General features: G+C 35.7%; 1 protein-coding gene across 3 annotated transcripts in view; it reads right to left on the bottom strand.

Annotated features, from left to right (window-relative positions):
• CROT (carnitine O-octanoyltransferase) overlaps positions 1-17,877 on the bottom strand; it is a 68,572-nt gene that overhangs the window by 27,975 nt on the left and 22,720 nt on the right. For all 3 annotated transcript variants that reach the window (XM_060107462.1, XM_060107463.1, XM_060107464.1), the window contains 3 exons: positions 4,895-4,988; positions 4,131-4,256; positions 2,409-2,510 (listed from right to left, as the gene is read on the bottom strand). In XM_060107462.1, the coding sequence (XP_059963445.1) occupies positions 2,409-2,510; positions 4,131-4,256; positions 4,895-4,988 (322 nt within the window). The remainder of the gene's footprint in view (positions 1-2,408; positions 2,511-4,130; positions 4,257-4,894; positions 4,989-17,877) is intronic.

The following is a 17,877-nucleotide window of genomic DNA, read 5'->3' as shown; positions in this document are numbered from 1 at the left end:
AACAGGGAAATGCTATTATGTAGTATAATCACAAAAGTATATATTCAAGCATCAATGGAAGAGAGCAGCAATATGAATTTGGATTAAGAACAACTTAACTTTACAGTACACATACTTTACTAATAATGTTTTACATTGGTTAACTAGCATTTTCAGTAATCATCGTAGGTTGCAAGGGGAACCTACATGGAATTTTAAAAGCATACTGTCAAGTGGAGATCATCAGATCAATCTGATAAGTATATGGGTGACAATGCATACACATGAAACATGTCCATACACTTTACTACAGGAAAGCATTTCAGTTGTGCAAAGATATATGCTCATTATGGGACCAGTATTTTTATTCAAAGATAGAAACATCATTAAAGTTATTTTCTCCTGAATTTGAGCAAATAGCAGGATGTTGATGCCATCAGTAAAAATCCAAGTAGTGCAAGGTGGTTTTTTTAGGGGGTTGGGAGTGAAGGAGGAAAGCAAGATGATGAGTTCTTGATGATGAAAGTAACTAACCCTTACAAAACAATGTAACATCCAGTTTGGACAATTTAACATATGGTGAAACAAAACTCTCAAGATGAGAATAATAGGTAAAAACTGGAAAAATATAACTGCAAGCTACCTATGTAGAAATGGTCAGTGAAACTACTGAACCAGAGAAAAGAGCAGACACAGGGGAAAACAGTTATGAACTAAGCTCAGTTTTAGAATCCAGAGACCCAAAAAGACTGTTAGGAGGTTGATGGCAGTGTCAGATGCATATGAAGAAGAGGGTAATCAACTGCAGCTGACAAGTCAACGAGAAATGGAGGGAAGAAGCCAGAAGGTAGTTAGCTACTTTACAAAGGACAGATTCCAAGGAATAGTGAGGCTATGAACCAAACTGAGGAGGTCAAGATGAATCAAACAAGGAGCTGAAGACAAAAAAGCTGAGGCAACTAACACAAAATCTTTTGTCAACACTGGACTCGTAAGGAAGAGGACAGACAACAAATCTTCAAAATGACTCATGGCAACCTTTCACCCTAATGATTTACTGTAGAAGATATTCTATTACCTGCACATCAACCACACCACCTTCCTCGGCAATAACAGCTACTTTTTCTTTAGGCAATCAGCACACATCTCTGTGGTGGTTTGAATGAGTGATTCTACCAGCTAGGTCCCAAGGTTTGGTATGTGACCCAGGCCAGGCGAATGAGAGCAGCTAACTCCCTGGAATGTGCACGATTCACACAGGCCAATACAACAAATGAGCATTATTCCCAGGTCTTTTGCTGGAACAACTGGGTTTAAAAAAAAAAAAAAAAAAAAGCTGGCTATTACCACAGAGAACACTAATCTATGAGGAGAGCTGTGAAAACATGAGACTGTAGGTACAACCATCACATGGTGTAGTCTACATAAAAATAAAGCCTAACATAGGAAAGTAATGCCAAAAAATGGAGAGAGAAATTTCTAATGAAAGCAGCTGGACAATGGAAGTCAGCATTACCCAAATTTAGCTGTACCCCTATGCCATAAATACCTTTGTAAGCTAATGCCAATTTGACTTAGGTTTCAATCACCTAAAACTGAATAAATACTGATTAATACAACTATTGAACCCAGATCAACGTAACAGGATTTTTTTTAGTATCTTACAGTCACTAAATATCAATACTTTGGAGGAAAGCCCCCAAATACAAACAAAAAATCTACCTCATACTACTTTATACCAAATCATATACTTTATGAAAAGTATTATAATGAGGTTATAAGTATATATTGCAATTGTGACTTAGGTTGATTTTTTAATTTTCTTGGTTCATAGACCTCCTGAATGTCCATCAGAAAATGGCAAAGTAGAGCTAATAAAGACAACCATGGGAGAACAGAAAAGAAACAAGTTGTGTGTGTGTGTGTGTGTGTGCATGTGTTTGTTTTATGAAGAAGGTAAAAAATGGTATTCAGTAACAGATATTTTAATATCCAGAAGTAAATAATGTTCCAAAGATCATGTGTCATTTTTTTTTACAAGGTTACAAAATTACTAGGTAAATGTAGAAATATATCCACATACATTTCTCTGTGCATAGAACATATACTAATGCTGTATCTTTTAAAATAGGTTGTAATTTTCAACAACAGGTAACAGTGGATTTTAAAAGAGCTTATACTACATAAAAATGCATGCAAATTCCACTTTGCAGATACACACTACACTGTTATCCTGACTACAGATGAAAATAATTTGTCCTATACTCTATTTTCACTGAGAATTCATAACTAAACCTTTTACTCTAATGCCATAAAGCTAAATAAGTGTTTACTTATTCTACCACAGGACAGTGTAAGTATTGTAGATTACTGCCATTAAATTAACCTAAAAGAATAAAAGGAAAAAATAATTTCAGTAGTTTACTTACATCACAATTACAGCCAAATACTCCATTAGAAAAGGAAATCAAGTTATAAGATTTGTCACCCCAGCGTACTGTTGGATCTCCAGTAAGAACCTTTGTAGCAACCTAAAATAAATGTAATATTTCCAAATTTAAAGGATTTTAATATTGGCTTTTAAGTATTTATATCTTAAATACACACAAACACACACACACACACATGATCTCACTTTTCCTCTTCAGGTAAACCAAATTTAATAAAATATTAGTTATACTCAAGAGATAATTCCAGCCTTGACTTTAAATAGTACTCAAAATCCAAGAAATTCTACCAGAAAAGAGAATGATGGTACAACATTCATGAATGTTTAGAGAATATACAATTGAAAGGACAAGGCTTTTGCAACTTGAATAGGATAAGAGGCATGATAAGTTTAGTCATTAAAGTCTAGTTACAAGAAAAATATTTCAAGAATTCATATCCTACTAAGCCAGTTTCTCAAATGGTAAGTTTGGGCCATAAGTGAGTCATGAAACCACAGTAAACATTCTTTACAAGAAATAATAAAATAGAACATAAATATCGCAGATAGTCAAAGTAATTATTACTGTTTTGTGAAACTTATGTATGTATGTGTAAGTGTGCACACGCTTGTGTGCACGTGTGTGTGTAATGGGCTGCAATCTAAATATGCCTAACTGTAGACTGCAGCAAAAAAGTTTGAGCAACACTTCATTAAAAGACATTCTTCCTCAAGAAGCTTGTTGATTCTCCTTAAAAACAAATGCAGCTAAGGAAGAGGAAAAATTGTTTTCTAGTTACAAGGTTTTTCAATCCTATATTATTTTATTTCTATCATTTAATATTGATGAATGTATTATGAAGTAACTTCAGTGTTTTCAAAAGACTCTGAGATTCCTACAAATATGACTACTACCTTTTATTTTTTTCCCAGGAAATGATATTGCCCCAGAAAAAAAAAAGTAGGCCACAATTACCCTTAAATTCACTAAAGTCAGTGTGTTCTATAAAACCAAATGATAAAATAAATCACAAGAATGATATAATTCTTAGGACAGACCTCACCAACTAAGATATCAAGGCCCATTGGTGTGGGTTATAGGTAGATTCTCATGTCACCTTTGGTATGAAATCTCTTTAGCCCAGCGACTTATGCAAATTTCCTGTATATATAAATCAACATAAAGGTTGGGAACCACTGACATCTGATATGCAAATAATAGACATACTTCTTTAAACAACATATAAGATATGTCTAAATGGAGCTAAACAATGTGGCAAGAATTTACAGAGCATTATTTATGTAGGATCTTCATTTGATACGTGTGTGTGTGTGTGTGTGTGTGTGTGTGTGTATGTGTGTGTGTGTATATATATAGCTAAGAATATGTTTTAAGAGCCTGCATTAAATATTTATATTTTATGACGTAGTATTTGCACTTTCTTTTCTTAGCTGATCCATTCTAAGATAAAAGATATTTCCAAGATACAGGAAACAACTGTCTTCACAATTATGTTTCACAGTGGTTTTATGGGTGTATATTTCAAACTCAGTAAGTTGTATACATTAAATATGTACAGCTTTTTGTATGTCAATTATACCTTAATAAAGTGGTTAAAAAAAAAAAGCCTGCATGTAACAAAATTCTTCTCATGTTCAATTTACACAAGAGTCCTCCAGAAAAATCTGTGGGAAGAAATAACAAAATAAGATAGTTGAATACCTGAGAATAATCTTCCGGTGTTACGTGTGGACTGCCATCATCTAAACAAAATACCAGTAAACTGCTCTGAATTTTTTCTAACATAGTCAAGTTCTCTGGATTAAGACTAATCAAATATTCTCGTGCCTAAAGAGCAAGGAGATAATAATAAAATGTTATAAATTAAATACAAAATATCCAGAAAATCTCAATAGGTTCTCAAAAAGTTACGGAAAAGGTTCATCAAGAAAAGTGTGAATTCAAGGACGTCTCTGTTGACTCCTGAACAGGTTTTTCCTCCAACTGCATGGCTGGTCCCTATACTTGTGCTACTAAATGTATAAAGGTATAAAGTTATGCCAACCCCTAGATTTTCTCTAATAGTTTAACATTGTACAATGTATTTAATGCTGCTTAAAACTTAAAGCTGTCTGTCCATTTATCTTTATTTCAAAAATCTGAACAAAAGGCCAGCATATACTTGAGCTCAGTGTTTGAAATTTAACTGTAAATAAAATAAAAATAGCATACCCTCACCCCAAAAGTGTAAATTATAGTTAATAATATTGTATTGCATATTTGAAAGCTTCTAGAGAGTATATCTTCAAAGTTCTCATTACAAAAAAAGTATTTTTTCGTTTTCTGTATGGTGATGGATGCTAACTAGACTTACTGTGGTGATTATTTCTCAATATATACAAATATTGAATCCTTATGTTGTATAGTTGAATACAATGTTGTAAGTCAATTATACCTCAAAAGAAAAAAAAAAAGTAAATTATAACCTTAGCCCATCGAGTTCGCTCCTCACTAGTTAACGCTGCTACTCCAGGTCCATCAGGTTCACTATGGCACTTCTTTTGGATGTATGTCAATTGCCTTTGGAAGATTAAATAAAGAGGATTCAAAAAGAGCACAGGCAGGATCACTAGCTACACCTTGGCCTTTAAATAGGTTATAAAGTTTGCAAGTATTTAAATGTTTTGATATATTATCCAAAGAAAGAGATTATGGTCTCAACAGCAATGGAGTTATTTACTACACATCTTTTTTTTTTAAGTGATTATGTGGCCTATTAATACCATAAGTATACTTGACACATCTCACAAATATTATGTACATTTTATCTAACTAAAAACTATGTGTATATATTAACAGAGGACTTATTCTGTACCCAATTCATACTTGGGCTTAACCCGCAAAATAGAAAATACCATGTAGTTAGTTCTAAATGTTTTCACATATGTCATTCTTACTTAAAATCATTACAAAGACTATTATCTAAGGATAAATTATTTCCCCCCATAGCATTCTATAATCCTAGTCTGATAAGTTTCATGTATCTTTAAACATATAGCAGGTAAATAACAGGGTTCTTCCACAAAGAAATTTTCATCAAAAATCTACAGCTTATTTTCATCCCTACTTCCTCATAACACATGCTAAGAAATTACCTCAATTTAAACGCTTACACAGGTTTCTTAGAAAGTGAGCTAATGTAGCTTAATAAATGGTCAAAAGGCACCACTAGTAGCCATCCCTTATTTGTGACTTTATCATTCAAGGAATGAATTCCTTGCTGCAAAACTCCTCCCTCTTTATTTGAAACTGATGGTGTCCTGTGGAGCAGATGAAGCCTTCTATAACAAACAATCTGCATCTATGGTGGGAGCAACTTGCCTTATCTCTTCCTGCTTACTTGTCTTTACTAACTCTGATTTTGCTTCAATTACAAATAAAGCTTACAGAGTTGGTGGTTAAATGGCAGCCACAGTAACTAGGATAAATCCTGAAGGCTTAAGGAATAAAATCTACCTCACTGTTTTTCTCCATATGGTATGAGTTGCTGCCCTTCCCTTACCACCTGAGAGCACCAGTTTTGACTATGAAACTTTTCCCCACTCCCTGATATAGCCATTTTAATATTCAGTAGGAAAGGACCACGTCATAAAAAAGCAGTCATTATCAGAGAGAAATCACCAGGAAAAGTGTATTAAACCTGAAATGACATTTTAAGTTTGATAATAAAAGGTCAGATAGTAACTGTCAAATCTTCACCATTAAGAAGTCCATCTTACCTAAAGTGATCTACAGATTCAAGGCAACCCCTATTAAAATCCGATGGCATTTTTCACAGAAACAGGGAAAAAAATCCTAAAATTCATATGGTACCACAAAAAACTCCAAATAGACAAAGCAGTTTTTTTTTGTGTGTGTTTTTTGGGGGGGGGGGGGACAAAGCAGTTTTAAGCAAGAAGAACAATGCTGGAGGCATCACACTTCCTGGTTTCAAAAAATATTACAGAGCTTCAGTAATCAAAATAGTATGGCACAAATAACAGACATACAGGTCAATGGAACACAACAGAAAGACTAGAAATAAATCCACTTACATACAGTCAACTGAGGTGCCAAGGAAGCCAAGAATATACAATGGGAAAAGGATAGCCCCTTAAATAAACAGTGCTGGGAAAATTACCATATACAAAAGAATGAAACTGGACCTCTATCTTACACCATACAGAAAAATCCATTCAAAATGGATTAAAGGCTTAAATGTAAGACCTGAAACAATAAAACTCCTGGAAGAAAACATGGGAAAAAATGCTTCTAGACATTGGCCTCAGCAAGCATTTCTTAGACATGATACCAAAAGCACAGGCAACAAAAGTAAAAACAGACAAGTAGGATTACATCAAACTAAAAGCTTCAGCACAGTTAACAACTAAGTGAAAAGGCAACCTACAGAATATGAGAAAATACTTTCAAACCATACATCTGATAAGAGGTTAATATTCAAGGAACTCCTACAATTTAATAGCAAAACAACAAACAACCTGATTAAAAAATGGGCAAAGGGACTGAACAGACATTTCTCCAAAGATATAAAAATGGCCAACAGTTTTATGAAAAGGTGCTCAACATCACTAATCATCAGGGAAATGTAAGTAAAAACCACAATGAGATATTACCTCATTCCTGTCAGAATGGCTATTAACAAAAAGATAAGTGATAACAAGTGTTGACGATGATGTGGAGAAAAGGGAACCCTTCTGCACTGTTGGCGGGACTCTCAATTGGTGCAGCCACTATAAAAAACTATGGAGGTTCCTCAAGAAATTAAAAATAGACATACTATATGATCCAGCAATCCCAGTTCTGTGTATATATCCAAAGGAACGGAAATCAGGATCTTAAAGACACATCTGCATTCCCATGTTCCTTGCAGCATTTTTCACAATAGCCAAGAGGCAAAAGCAACTTAAATATTCAACAACGGATGAATGGATAAATGAGATGTGATATATACATACAAATGGAATTTTATTCTGCCTTAAAAAAGAAAGAAATCCCACCACTTGCAACAATGTGAATGAACCTGGAGGACACTATCCTAAGTGAAATATGCTAAACACAGAGGACAAATACTGCATGGTATCACTTATACATGGAATCTAAAATAGTCAGACTCTTAGAAGCAGAATAGAATGGTGGGTGCCAGGGGCTGATCTAAGGAGGAAATGAGGAGGCATTAGTCAAAGGATACAAAGTTTCAGTTATATAAGATGAGTAAGTCCTAGAGAACTACTGTACAGCATAGTTCCTGTAGTTAATGGTACTGTACTGTACACTTAAAAATTTGTTAAAAGGGGGGATCTTAACGTAAGTGTTCTTACCACAAAAAAATTATTAAAAATAAATTAAGAGGGTGGGACACCTTTGGAGGTAATGAATATGTTTAGGATATAGATTGTGGTGATAGTTTTATCAGTGTATACTTATCTCCAAACTCATCCAGTTGTACACAATAAATATGTACAGCTTTCTGTATGTCAATCATACCTCAAAAGTGGTTTAAAAATAATTTCTCTATTCATATAAGAAAAAGAGGTACAGATTTGGTAACAAAAATAACCCTTCTTGGGCCTCCCTGGTGGCGCAGTGGTTGAGAGTCCGCCTGCCGATGCAGGGGATACGGGTTCGTGCCCCGGTCTGGGAGGATCCCATATGCCGCGGAGCGGCTGGGCCCGTGAGCCATGGCCGCTGGGCCTGCGCATCCGGAGCCTGTGCTCCGCAACGGGAGAGGCCACAACAGTGAGAGGCCCACATACCGCAAAAAGAAAAAAAAAAAAAAAAAAAAAGAACCCTTCTTTTCCTTTAATTTGGCTATCTATGCACCTGTTTTCAGCTACACATGCAATTTTTGATATTTAAAAGCACAAAGGTTTGTATTAACAATGTTTATATTTCAGAATCACACACTTCTAAAATATTCTACCCTTGAAATGTCCTTACAATCTTGTTTCTGCCTTCATTACTTCCCACTCATTCTTTAATTTACTGTAATCGGGTTTTGTCCTCCAGTGATTATCTTGAAAGTACGTTTCTGAATGTTACCAATGGCATCCCATAAAACCTAGCAGCTTTATCTGTCTTATTTTCCTCATTGCAGACTGTTTAACACCCAGGAGTCAATATTAAAATTCTCTCTGCCTTGGCTTTTGTAGCATTGTTCCACTGTGGTCTCCCTAACTCACTGACTACTTGGTCTTTTTCACTAACCATTTGTTCTCACTCCACTGTTCAATGTGTGTTTCACCAAATTTCTCTCAGTGGCCTCCCCCAACCTCTTCTAAAGGTTCTCCTTTGATAATTTCATCCACTACTTTTTTGTGTGTGTGTGTGGTACACGGGCCTCTCACTGTTGTGGCCTCTCCTGTTGCGGAGCACAGGCTCCGGACGCGCAGGCTCAGCAGCCAGGGCTCACGGGCCCAGCCACTCCACAGCATGTGGGATCTTACCGGACCAGGGCACGAACCCGTGTCCCGTGCATCGGCAGGCGGACTTGCAACCACTGCGCCACCAGGGAAGCCCTCATCCACTACTTTAATAGCTTCAACCATCACCATTATATAAGAGGCAACCAAATCTCTAACTTCAACCCATTTTCTCTCTAAATTTCTGATACCAAATTTCCAAATGCTTATTGCATCTACCTCAATTTCTGTCACCATTCCCAATTAAATTCGGAATTTAAAAATTATCTCCCTGACCCCTCCTTATTAATACAAATTTTTAATAAATTGATCTTAGAGGAAAACATAGATATAAATCTTCAGGACCTTGGATCAGGCAATGGTTTCTAAGATATGACACTAAAAGCACAAGTAACAAAAGAACAGATAAATTAGACTTGGTCAAAATTAAAACATTTGTCCTTCAAAAGAGGCCATGAAGAAAGTGAAGAAACAACTCTAGAATGAGAGAAAATATTTGTAGTTTATATATCTGATAAGGGACTTATATCTAGAATATATAAAGAAGTTTTACAACTCAAATAATAAAAAAGACAAATAACCCAATTAAAAATTGGCAAAGGATTTGAATAGACATTTCTCCAAGTAAGATATACAAATGGGCATAGGCACATGAAAATATGTTCAACATTGTCATTATGGAGATGCAGCTGTAAACCACAGTGAGATCCCACTTCATACCCTCTAGGATGGCTACAATCAAAAAGGCAGACAATAACAAGTGCTGGTGAGAATGAAAATAAAACCTCAAATACTGCTGATGTGAATGTAAAATGGTACAGTCATACTGGAAAACAGTTTGGCAGTTCCTCAAATGGTTAAACACAGAGTTATGATCCAGCAATTCCACTCCTAGGTATATATACCCAAGAGAAATAAAAACACATGTCCACAAAAAGACCTATACACAAATGTCCAGGACAGCATTACTCACAGCAGCCAAAAAGTGGAAACAACCCAAATGTCCATCTGATGAATGATTAAATAAAATGTGGTATAGCCTCAGAATGAAATATTTCTCAGCCAAAAAAAGGAAGAAAGTACTAACACATGCTACAACATGGATGGATGTTGAAAACATCATATATGCTAAATGAAAAAATGCAGACACAAAAGGCCATATATTTTAAGATTCCATTTACATGAAATGTCCAGAATAGGCAAACCCAGAGAGGTAGAAAGTTAAGTGAAAGATAGAAAGGTTGCCTAGGGCTGGTGGGGTGGAAGTGTTTGGGAAATATGAGAAATGTCTGCTAATGGATGAGGTAAGAGTTGGGGAACAAATGAGTTACTGCTTATGGGCTCAGGGTTACTTTTGGGGGTGACAAAAATGTTCTAAAATTGATTGTGGAGATGACAGCACAATTCTGAATATTCTAAAAAATGCTGAATTGTACACTCTGAATGAGTGAACTGTGTGGTGTGTGAATTGTCTCAAAGCTGTTACTAAAAACGAGAAAAAAATGGAAAAGGTACCTACTTGTCTATTGCGTCCTCCTGTTACAATACTATCTGCTTACTCATTCACATTTAACAGCTTCCTTTATTTCTAAATCCAGTTACCAATTCATATTAATTTTATCTCCAAAACATTTTCTGCATTTATCCCATCTTTTAAAAAATTTTTTTTAAATTGAAGTATAGTTGATTTACAATGTTGTGTTACTTTCTGATGTATAGCAAACTGATTCAGTTATACATGTATATATTCTTTTTCAGATTCTTTTTCATTATAGTTTATTATAAGATACTGAATATAGTTCCCTGTGCAATACAGTAGGACCTTATTGTTTATTTTATGTAGAGTGTCCCACATTTTAAAGTCCCAACCTCTTACTTCTTTACTGGATTACTGAAAATTTTAATACATCTCTTTTCAGGCCCCAACTCACTAAGATTCAGAATCTGACCAATCTATGTTCTACTTCTAATATGTATCTTATGTTTCTAAATAAAATTTCCTAATGCATAGGACTGGCCTAATCACTCAATTCACTCACAAATGCACACCCACACACTTCTGCTTTGTATTAAGCAGAGGGAATTTTAAAAAAAAGACCTGATAAGTAGTCTCTTAGAGCTCCATCTGCATGTGAAAACACAGAAATAAATGACTTCAATACAATTTAATAATCAATATAATAAAGATAAATATGAGGCATACAGAGAGTCTAAAGGAGTCTAAGTCCTTGGGCCATGAAGGGAAGAAAGGGAATGGGAAATCATGAAATAGGACATAAAATAGGAAGTAGTGACCTTGTGGTGACCTATGAACAGAAACATAAAGCATGAGGAGGAATTCTTACTTAAAACTGGACACGGCAGGAGAAGGCAATCCAAACAGAAAGCATGAGCACATGCAAAGATCACAGATAACTTAACATGTTAGAACTGCAAGCAAAAATGGAGTAGGAGTGTAGGACGCACAGGGAGGAAGAGCAGGACAAGGCTCAAGGTACAGGCGAAGGTCAAATCCAGACCGCCACTAAAAAACTAGGACTGTATTCTAGACCCAAAGAAACCATTCAAGAATTAAGCAAAAGTGAGATACAAAAAAAATACCTAGAGACAAATGACAATGGAGACACAACGACCCAAAACCTATGGGATGCAGCAAAAGCAGTTCTAAGAGGGAAGTTTACAGCAATACAATCCTACCTTAAGAAACAGGAAACATCTCAAATAAACAACTTAACCTTGCACCTAAAGCAATTAGAGAAAGAAGAACAAAAAACCCCCAAATTTAGCAGAAGGAAAGAAATCATAAAGATCAGATCAGAAATAAATGAAAAAGAAATGAAGGAAATGATAGCAAAGATCAATAAAACTAAAAGATGGTTCTTTGAGAAGATAAACAAAATTGATAAACCATTAGCCAGACTCATCAAGAAAAAAAGGGAGAAGACTCGAATCAACAGAATTAGAAATGAAAAAGGAGAAGTAACAACTGACACTGCAGAAATACAAGGATCATGAGAGATTACTACAAGCAACTTTATGCCAATAAAATGTACAACCTGGAAGAAATGGACAAATTCTTAGGAATGCACAACCTGCCGAGACTGAAAAAGGAAGAAATAGAAAATATGAACAGACCAATCACAAGCACTGAAATTGAAACTGTGATAAAAAATCTTCCAACAAACAAAAGCCCAGGACCAGATGGCTTCACAGGCGAATTCTACCAAACATTTAGAGAAGAGCTAACAACTATCCTTCTCAAACTCTTCCAAAATATAGCAGAGGGAGGAATACTCCCAAACTCATTCTATGAGGCCACCATCACCCTGATACCAAAACCAGACAAAGATGTCACAAAGAAAGAAAACTACAGGCCAATATTACTGATGAACATACATGCAAAAATCCTCAACAAAATACTAGCAAACAGAATCCAACAGCACATTAAAAGGATCATACACCATGACCAAGTGGGGTTTACTCCAGGAATGCAAGGATTCTTCAATATACGCAAATCAATCAACATGATCCACCATATTAACAAATTGAAGGAGAAAAACTATATGATCATCTCAACAGATGCAGAGAAAGCTTTTGACAAAATTCCACACCTATTTATGATAAAAACCCTGCAGAAGGTAGGCATAGAGGGAACTTTCCTCAACATAATAAAGGCCATATATGACAAAACCACAGCCAACATCGTCCTCAATGGTGAAAAACTGAAACCATTTCCACTAAGATCAGGAACAACACAAGGTTGCCCACTCTCACCACTCTTATCCAACACAGTGTTGAAAGTTCTAGCCACAGCACGCAGAGAAGAAAAAGAAATAAAAGGAATCCAAATCGGAAAAGAAGAAGTAAAGCAGTCACTGTTTGCAGATGACATGATACTATACATAGAGAATCCTAAACATGCTACCAGAAAACTACTAGAGCTAATCAATGAATCTGGTAAAGTAGCAGGATACAAAATTAATGCACAGAAATCTCTGGGATTCTTATACACTAATGATGAAAAATCTGAAAGTGAAATTAAGAAAACACTCCCATTTACCACTGCAGCAAAAAGAATAAAATATCTAGGAATAAACCTAAGGAGACAAAAGACCTGTATGCAGAAAATTATAAGACACTGATGAAAGAAATTAAAGATGATACAAATAGATGGAGAGATATACCATGTTTTTGGATTGGAAGAATCAACACTGTGAAAATAACTCTACTACCCAAAGCAATCTACAGATTCAATACAATCCCTATCAAACTACCAATGGCATTTTTCACAGAACTAGAACAAAAAATTTCACAATTTGTATGAAAACACAAAAGACCCCATATAGCCAAAGCAACCTTGAGAACGAAAAATGGAGCTGGAGGAATCAGTCTCCCTGACTTCAGACTATACTACAAAGCTACAGTAATCAAGACAGTATGGTACTGGCACAAAAACAGAAATATAGATCAATGGAACAGGATAGAAAGCCCAGAGATAAACCCACGCACATATGGTCACCTTATCTTTGATAAAGGGGGAAAGAATATACAGTGGAGAAAAGACATCCTCTTCAATAAGTGGTGCTGGGAAAATTGGACAGCTACATGTAAAAGTATGAAATTAGAACACTCCCTAACACCATACACAAAAATAAACTCAAAATGGATTAAAGACCTAAATGTAAGGCCAGACACTATAAAACTCTTAGAGGAAAACATAGGCAGAACACACTATGACATAAATCATAGCAAGATCCTTTTTGACCCACCTCCTAGAGAAATGGAAATAAAAACAAAAATAAACAAATGGGACCTAATGAAACTTCAAAGCTTTTGCACAGCAAAGGAAACCATAAACAAGACCAAAAGACAACCCTCAGAATGGGAGAAAACATTTGCAAAGGAAGCAACTAACAAAGGATTAATCTCCAAAATTTACAAGCAGCTCATGCAGCTCAATAACAAAAAAACAAACAACCCAATCCAAAAATGGGCAAAAGACCTAAATAGACATTTCTCCACAGAAGATATACAGATTGCCAACAAACACATGAAAGAATGCTCAACATAATCATTAGAGAAATGCAAATCAAAACTACAATGAGATATCATCTCACAACAGTCAGAATGGCCATCATCAAATAATCTACAAACAATAAATGTTGGAGAGGGTGTGGAGAAAAGGGAACACTCTTGCACTGTTGGGGGGAGTGTAAATTGATACAGCCACTATGGAGAACAGGATGGAGGTTCCTTAAAAAACTAAAAATAGAACTACCATACGACCCAGCAATCCCACTACTGGGCATATACCCTGAGAAAACCATAATTCAAAAAGAGTCATGTACCAAAATGTTCACTGCAGCTCTACTGACAACAGCCAGGACATGGAAGCAACCTAAGTGTCCATCAACAGATGAATGGATAAAGAAGATGTGGCACATATATACAATGGAATATTACTCAGCCATAAAAAGAAACGAAACTGAGCTATTTGTAATGAGGTGGATAGACCTAGAGTCTGTCATACAGAGTGAAGTAAGTCAGAAAGAGAAAGACAAATACCGTATGCTAACACATATATATGGAATTAAAAAAAAATGTCATGAAGAACCTAGGGGTAAAATGGGAATAAAGACACAGACCTACTTGAGAATGGACTTGAGGATACGGGGAGGGGGAAGTGTAAGCTGTGACAAAGAGAAAGAGAGGCATGGACATGTATACACTACCAAACGTGAGGTAGATAGATAGTGGGAAGCAGCTGCAGAGCACGGGGAGATCAGCTGGGTGGTTTGTGACCGCCTGGAGGGGTGGGATGGGGAGGGTGGGAGGGAGGGAGATGCATGAGGGAAGGGATGTGGGAACGGATGTATATGTATGACTGATTCACTTTGTTATAAAGCAGAAACTAATAAAAAAAATTATAAAAAAAAAGATGTGGCACATATATACAATGGAATATTACTCAGCCATAAAAAGAAATGAAATTGAGTTATTTGTAGTGAGGTGGATAGACCTAGAGTCTGTCATACAGAGTGAAGTAAGTCAGAAGGATAAAAACAAATACCGTATGCTAACACATATATATGGAATATAAGGAAAAAAATGTCATGAAGAACCTAGGGGTAAGACGGGAATAAAGACACAGACCTACTAGAGCATGGACTTGAGGATATGGGGTGGGGGAAGGGTAAGCTGTGACAAAGTGAGAGAGTGGCATGGACATATATACACTACCAAACGTAAACTACATAGCTAGTGGGTAGCAGCCCCATAGCACAGGGAGATCAGCTGGGTGGTTTGTGACCACCTAGAGGGGTGGGATAGGGAGGGTGGGTGGGAGGGAGGGAGACGCAAGAGGGAAGAGATATGGGAACATATGTATACGTATAACTGATTCACTTTCTTATAAAGCAGAAACTAACCCACCATTGTAAAGCAATTATACTCCAATAAAGATGTTAAAAACAAAAATTAAAAAAAAAGAAACTAGAAATCCAAATTTTTGTGTGAATTCAACCAGAAATCCATGTTTCTGTGAATTCTCCTGATGTTAAAATAGTAATGTAATTTCTCTGTTATCCAAGCAAAACAGGCCACAGGCTGAATTCAGCCCACGGATCACATGTTTCTGGGAGAGTGGCTTTCAGTAATACAATTAACAAGCCTGATCTAATAATTTTATGTCAAATTTGGAAATTTTAAAATACAGCTGGAACATACAGAAAGGTTATCCAAAACACAAAAGCCAAACACCTAAAAGATGGATAATTTTGCCTACATCAAAATTAACAATGTCTGTTCAATTACCAAAATAAATTTGTTAACTGGAAGAAAATGCTTGCAATCTGTATAACTGATAAAGGATCAGTGCCCAGAAATATAAATACTACAAATCAATAAGAATAAAAAAATAGCCAATAGAAAAATAGGCAAGCCTACCTCAAGAAACAAGAAAAGTCTCAAGTAAACAATCTAAACTTACACCTAAAGGAACTAAAGAAACAACAAACAAAACCCAAAATGAGCAGAAGGAAAGAAACCATAAAGATCAGAGCAGAAATAAATGAAATAGAAACAAAGAAAACAATAGCAAAAATCAATATAACTAAAAGCTAGTTCTTTCAGAAGATAAACAAAATTGATAAACCTTTAGCCAGACTCATCAAGAAAGAGAGGGAGAGGACTCAAATCAATAAAATGAGAAATGAAAAAGAAGTTAAAACAGACACCGCAGAAATACAAAGCATCCTAAGAGACTACTACAAGCAACTCTATGCCAATAAAATGGACAACCTGGAAGAAATGGACAAATTCATAGAAAGGTATAACCTTCCAGGACTGAACCAGGAAGAAACAGAAAATGTGAACAGACCTATCACAAGTAATGAATTTCAAACTCTGATTAAAAATCTTCCAACAAACAAAAGTCCAGGACCAGATGACTTCACAGGTGAATTCTATCAAACATTTAGAGAAGAGCTAACACCCATCCTTCTCAAACTCTTCCAAAAAATTGCTGAGGAAGGAACACTCCTAAACTCATTGTATGAGGCCACCATCACTCTGATACCAAAACCAGACAAAGACGCTACAAAAAAAATTACAGACCAATATCACTGATGAATATAGATGTAAAATTCCTCAACAAAATACTAGCAAATAGAATCAACAACACAATAAAAGGATCATACACCATATCAAGTGGGATTTATCCCAGGGATGCAAGGATTCTTCAATATAAGCAAATCAATCAATGTGATACACCATATTAACAAACTGAAGAATAAAAACCATATGATCATCTCAACAGATGCAGAAAAAGCTTTTGACAAAATTCAACACCAATTTATGATAAAAACTCTCCAGAAAGTGGGCATAGAGGGAACCTACCTCAACATAATAAAGGCCATATACGACAAACCCACAGCAAACATGATTCTCAATGGTGAAAAACTGAAAGCATTTCCTCTAAGATCAGGAACGAGACAAGGATGTCCACTCTCACCACTATTATTCAACATAGTTTTGGAAGTCCTAGCCATGGCAATCAGAAAAGAAAAAGAAATAAAAGGAATACAAATAGGAAAAGAAGAAGTAAAACTTTCACTGTTTGCAGATGACATGAGAGAATACATAGAGAATCCTAAAAATGCCACCAGAAAACTACTAGAGCTAATCAATGAATTTGGTAAAGTTGCAGGATACACAATTAATGCACAGAAATCTCTTGCATTCCTATACATTAATGATGAAAAATCTGAAAGAGCAATTATGGAAACACTCCCATTTACCATTGCAACAAAAAGAATAAAATACCTAGGAATAATCCTACCTAGGGAGACAAAAGACCTGTATGCAGAAAACTATAAGACACTGATGAAAGAAATTAAAGATGATACCAACAGATGGAGAGATATACCATGTTCTTGGATTGGAAGAATCAATATTGTGAAAATGACTATACTACCCAAAGCAATCTACAGATTCAATGCAATCCCTATCAAATTACCAATGGCATTTTTTATGGAACTAGAACAAAAAATCTTAAAATTTGTATGGAGACATGAAAGACCCCGAATAGCCAAAGTGGCCTTGAGGGGAAAAAAAAGAAGCTGGAGGAACCAGACTCCCTGACTTCAGACTATACTACTAAGCTACAGTAATCAAGACAATACGGTACTGGCACAAAAACAGAAACATGGATCAATGGAACAAGATAGAAAGCCCAGAGATAAACCCATGCACCTATGGTCAACTAATCTATGACAAAAGAGGCAAGGATATACAATGGAGAAAAGACAGTCTCTTCAATAAGTGGTGCTGGGAAAACTGGACAGCTACATGTAAAAGAATGAAATAAGAACACTCCCTAACTCCATACACAAAAATAAACTCAAAATGGATTAAAGACATAAATGTAAGACCAGACACTATAAAACTCTTAGAGGAAAACATAGGCAGAACACACTATGACATAAATCACA

Source organism: Mesoplodon densirostris, chromosome 9, assembly GCF_025265405.1.
Source record: "Mesoplodon densirostris isolate mMesDen1 chromosome 9, mMesDen1 primary haplotype, whole genome shotgun sequence".
Lineage (NCBI taxonomy): Eukaryota > Metazoa > Chordata > Mammalia > Artiodactyla > Ziphiidae > Mesoplodon > Mesoplodon densirostris.
Note: the sequence above shows the minus strand (reverse complement) of the source record. Positions and strands in the feature narration are given on the sequence as shown.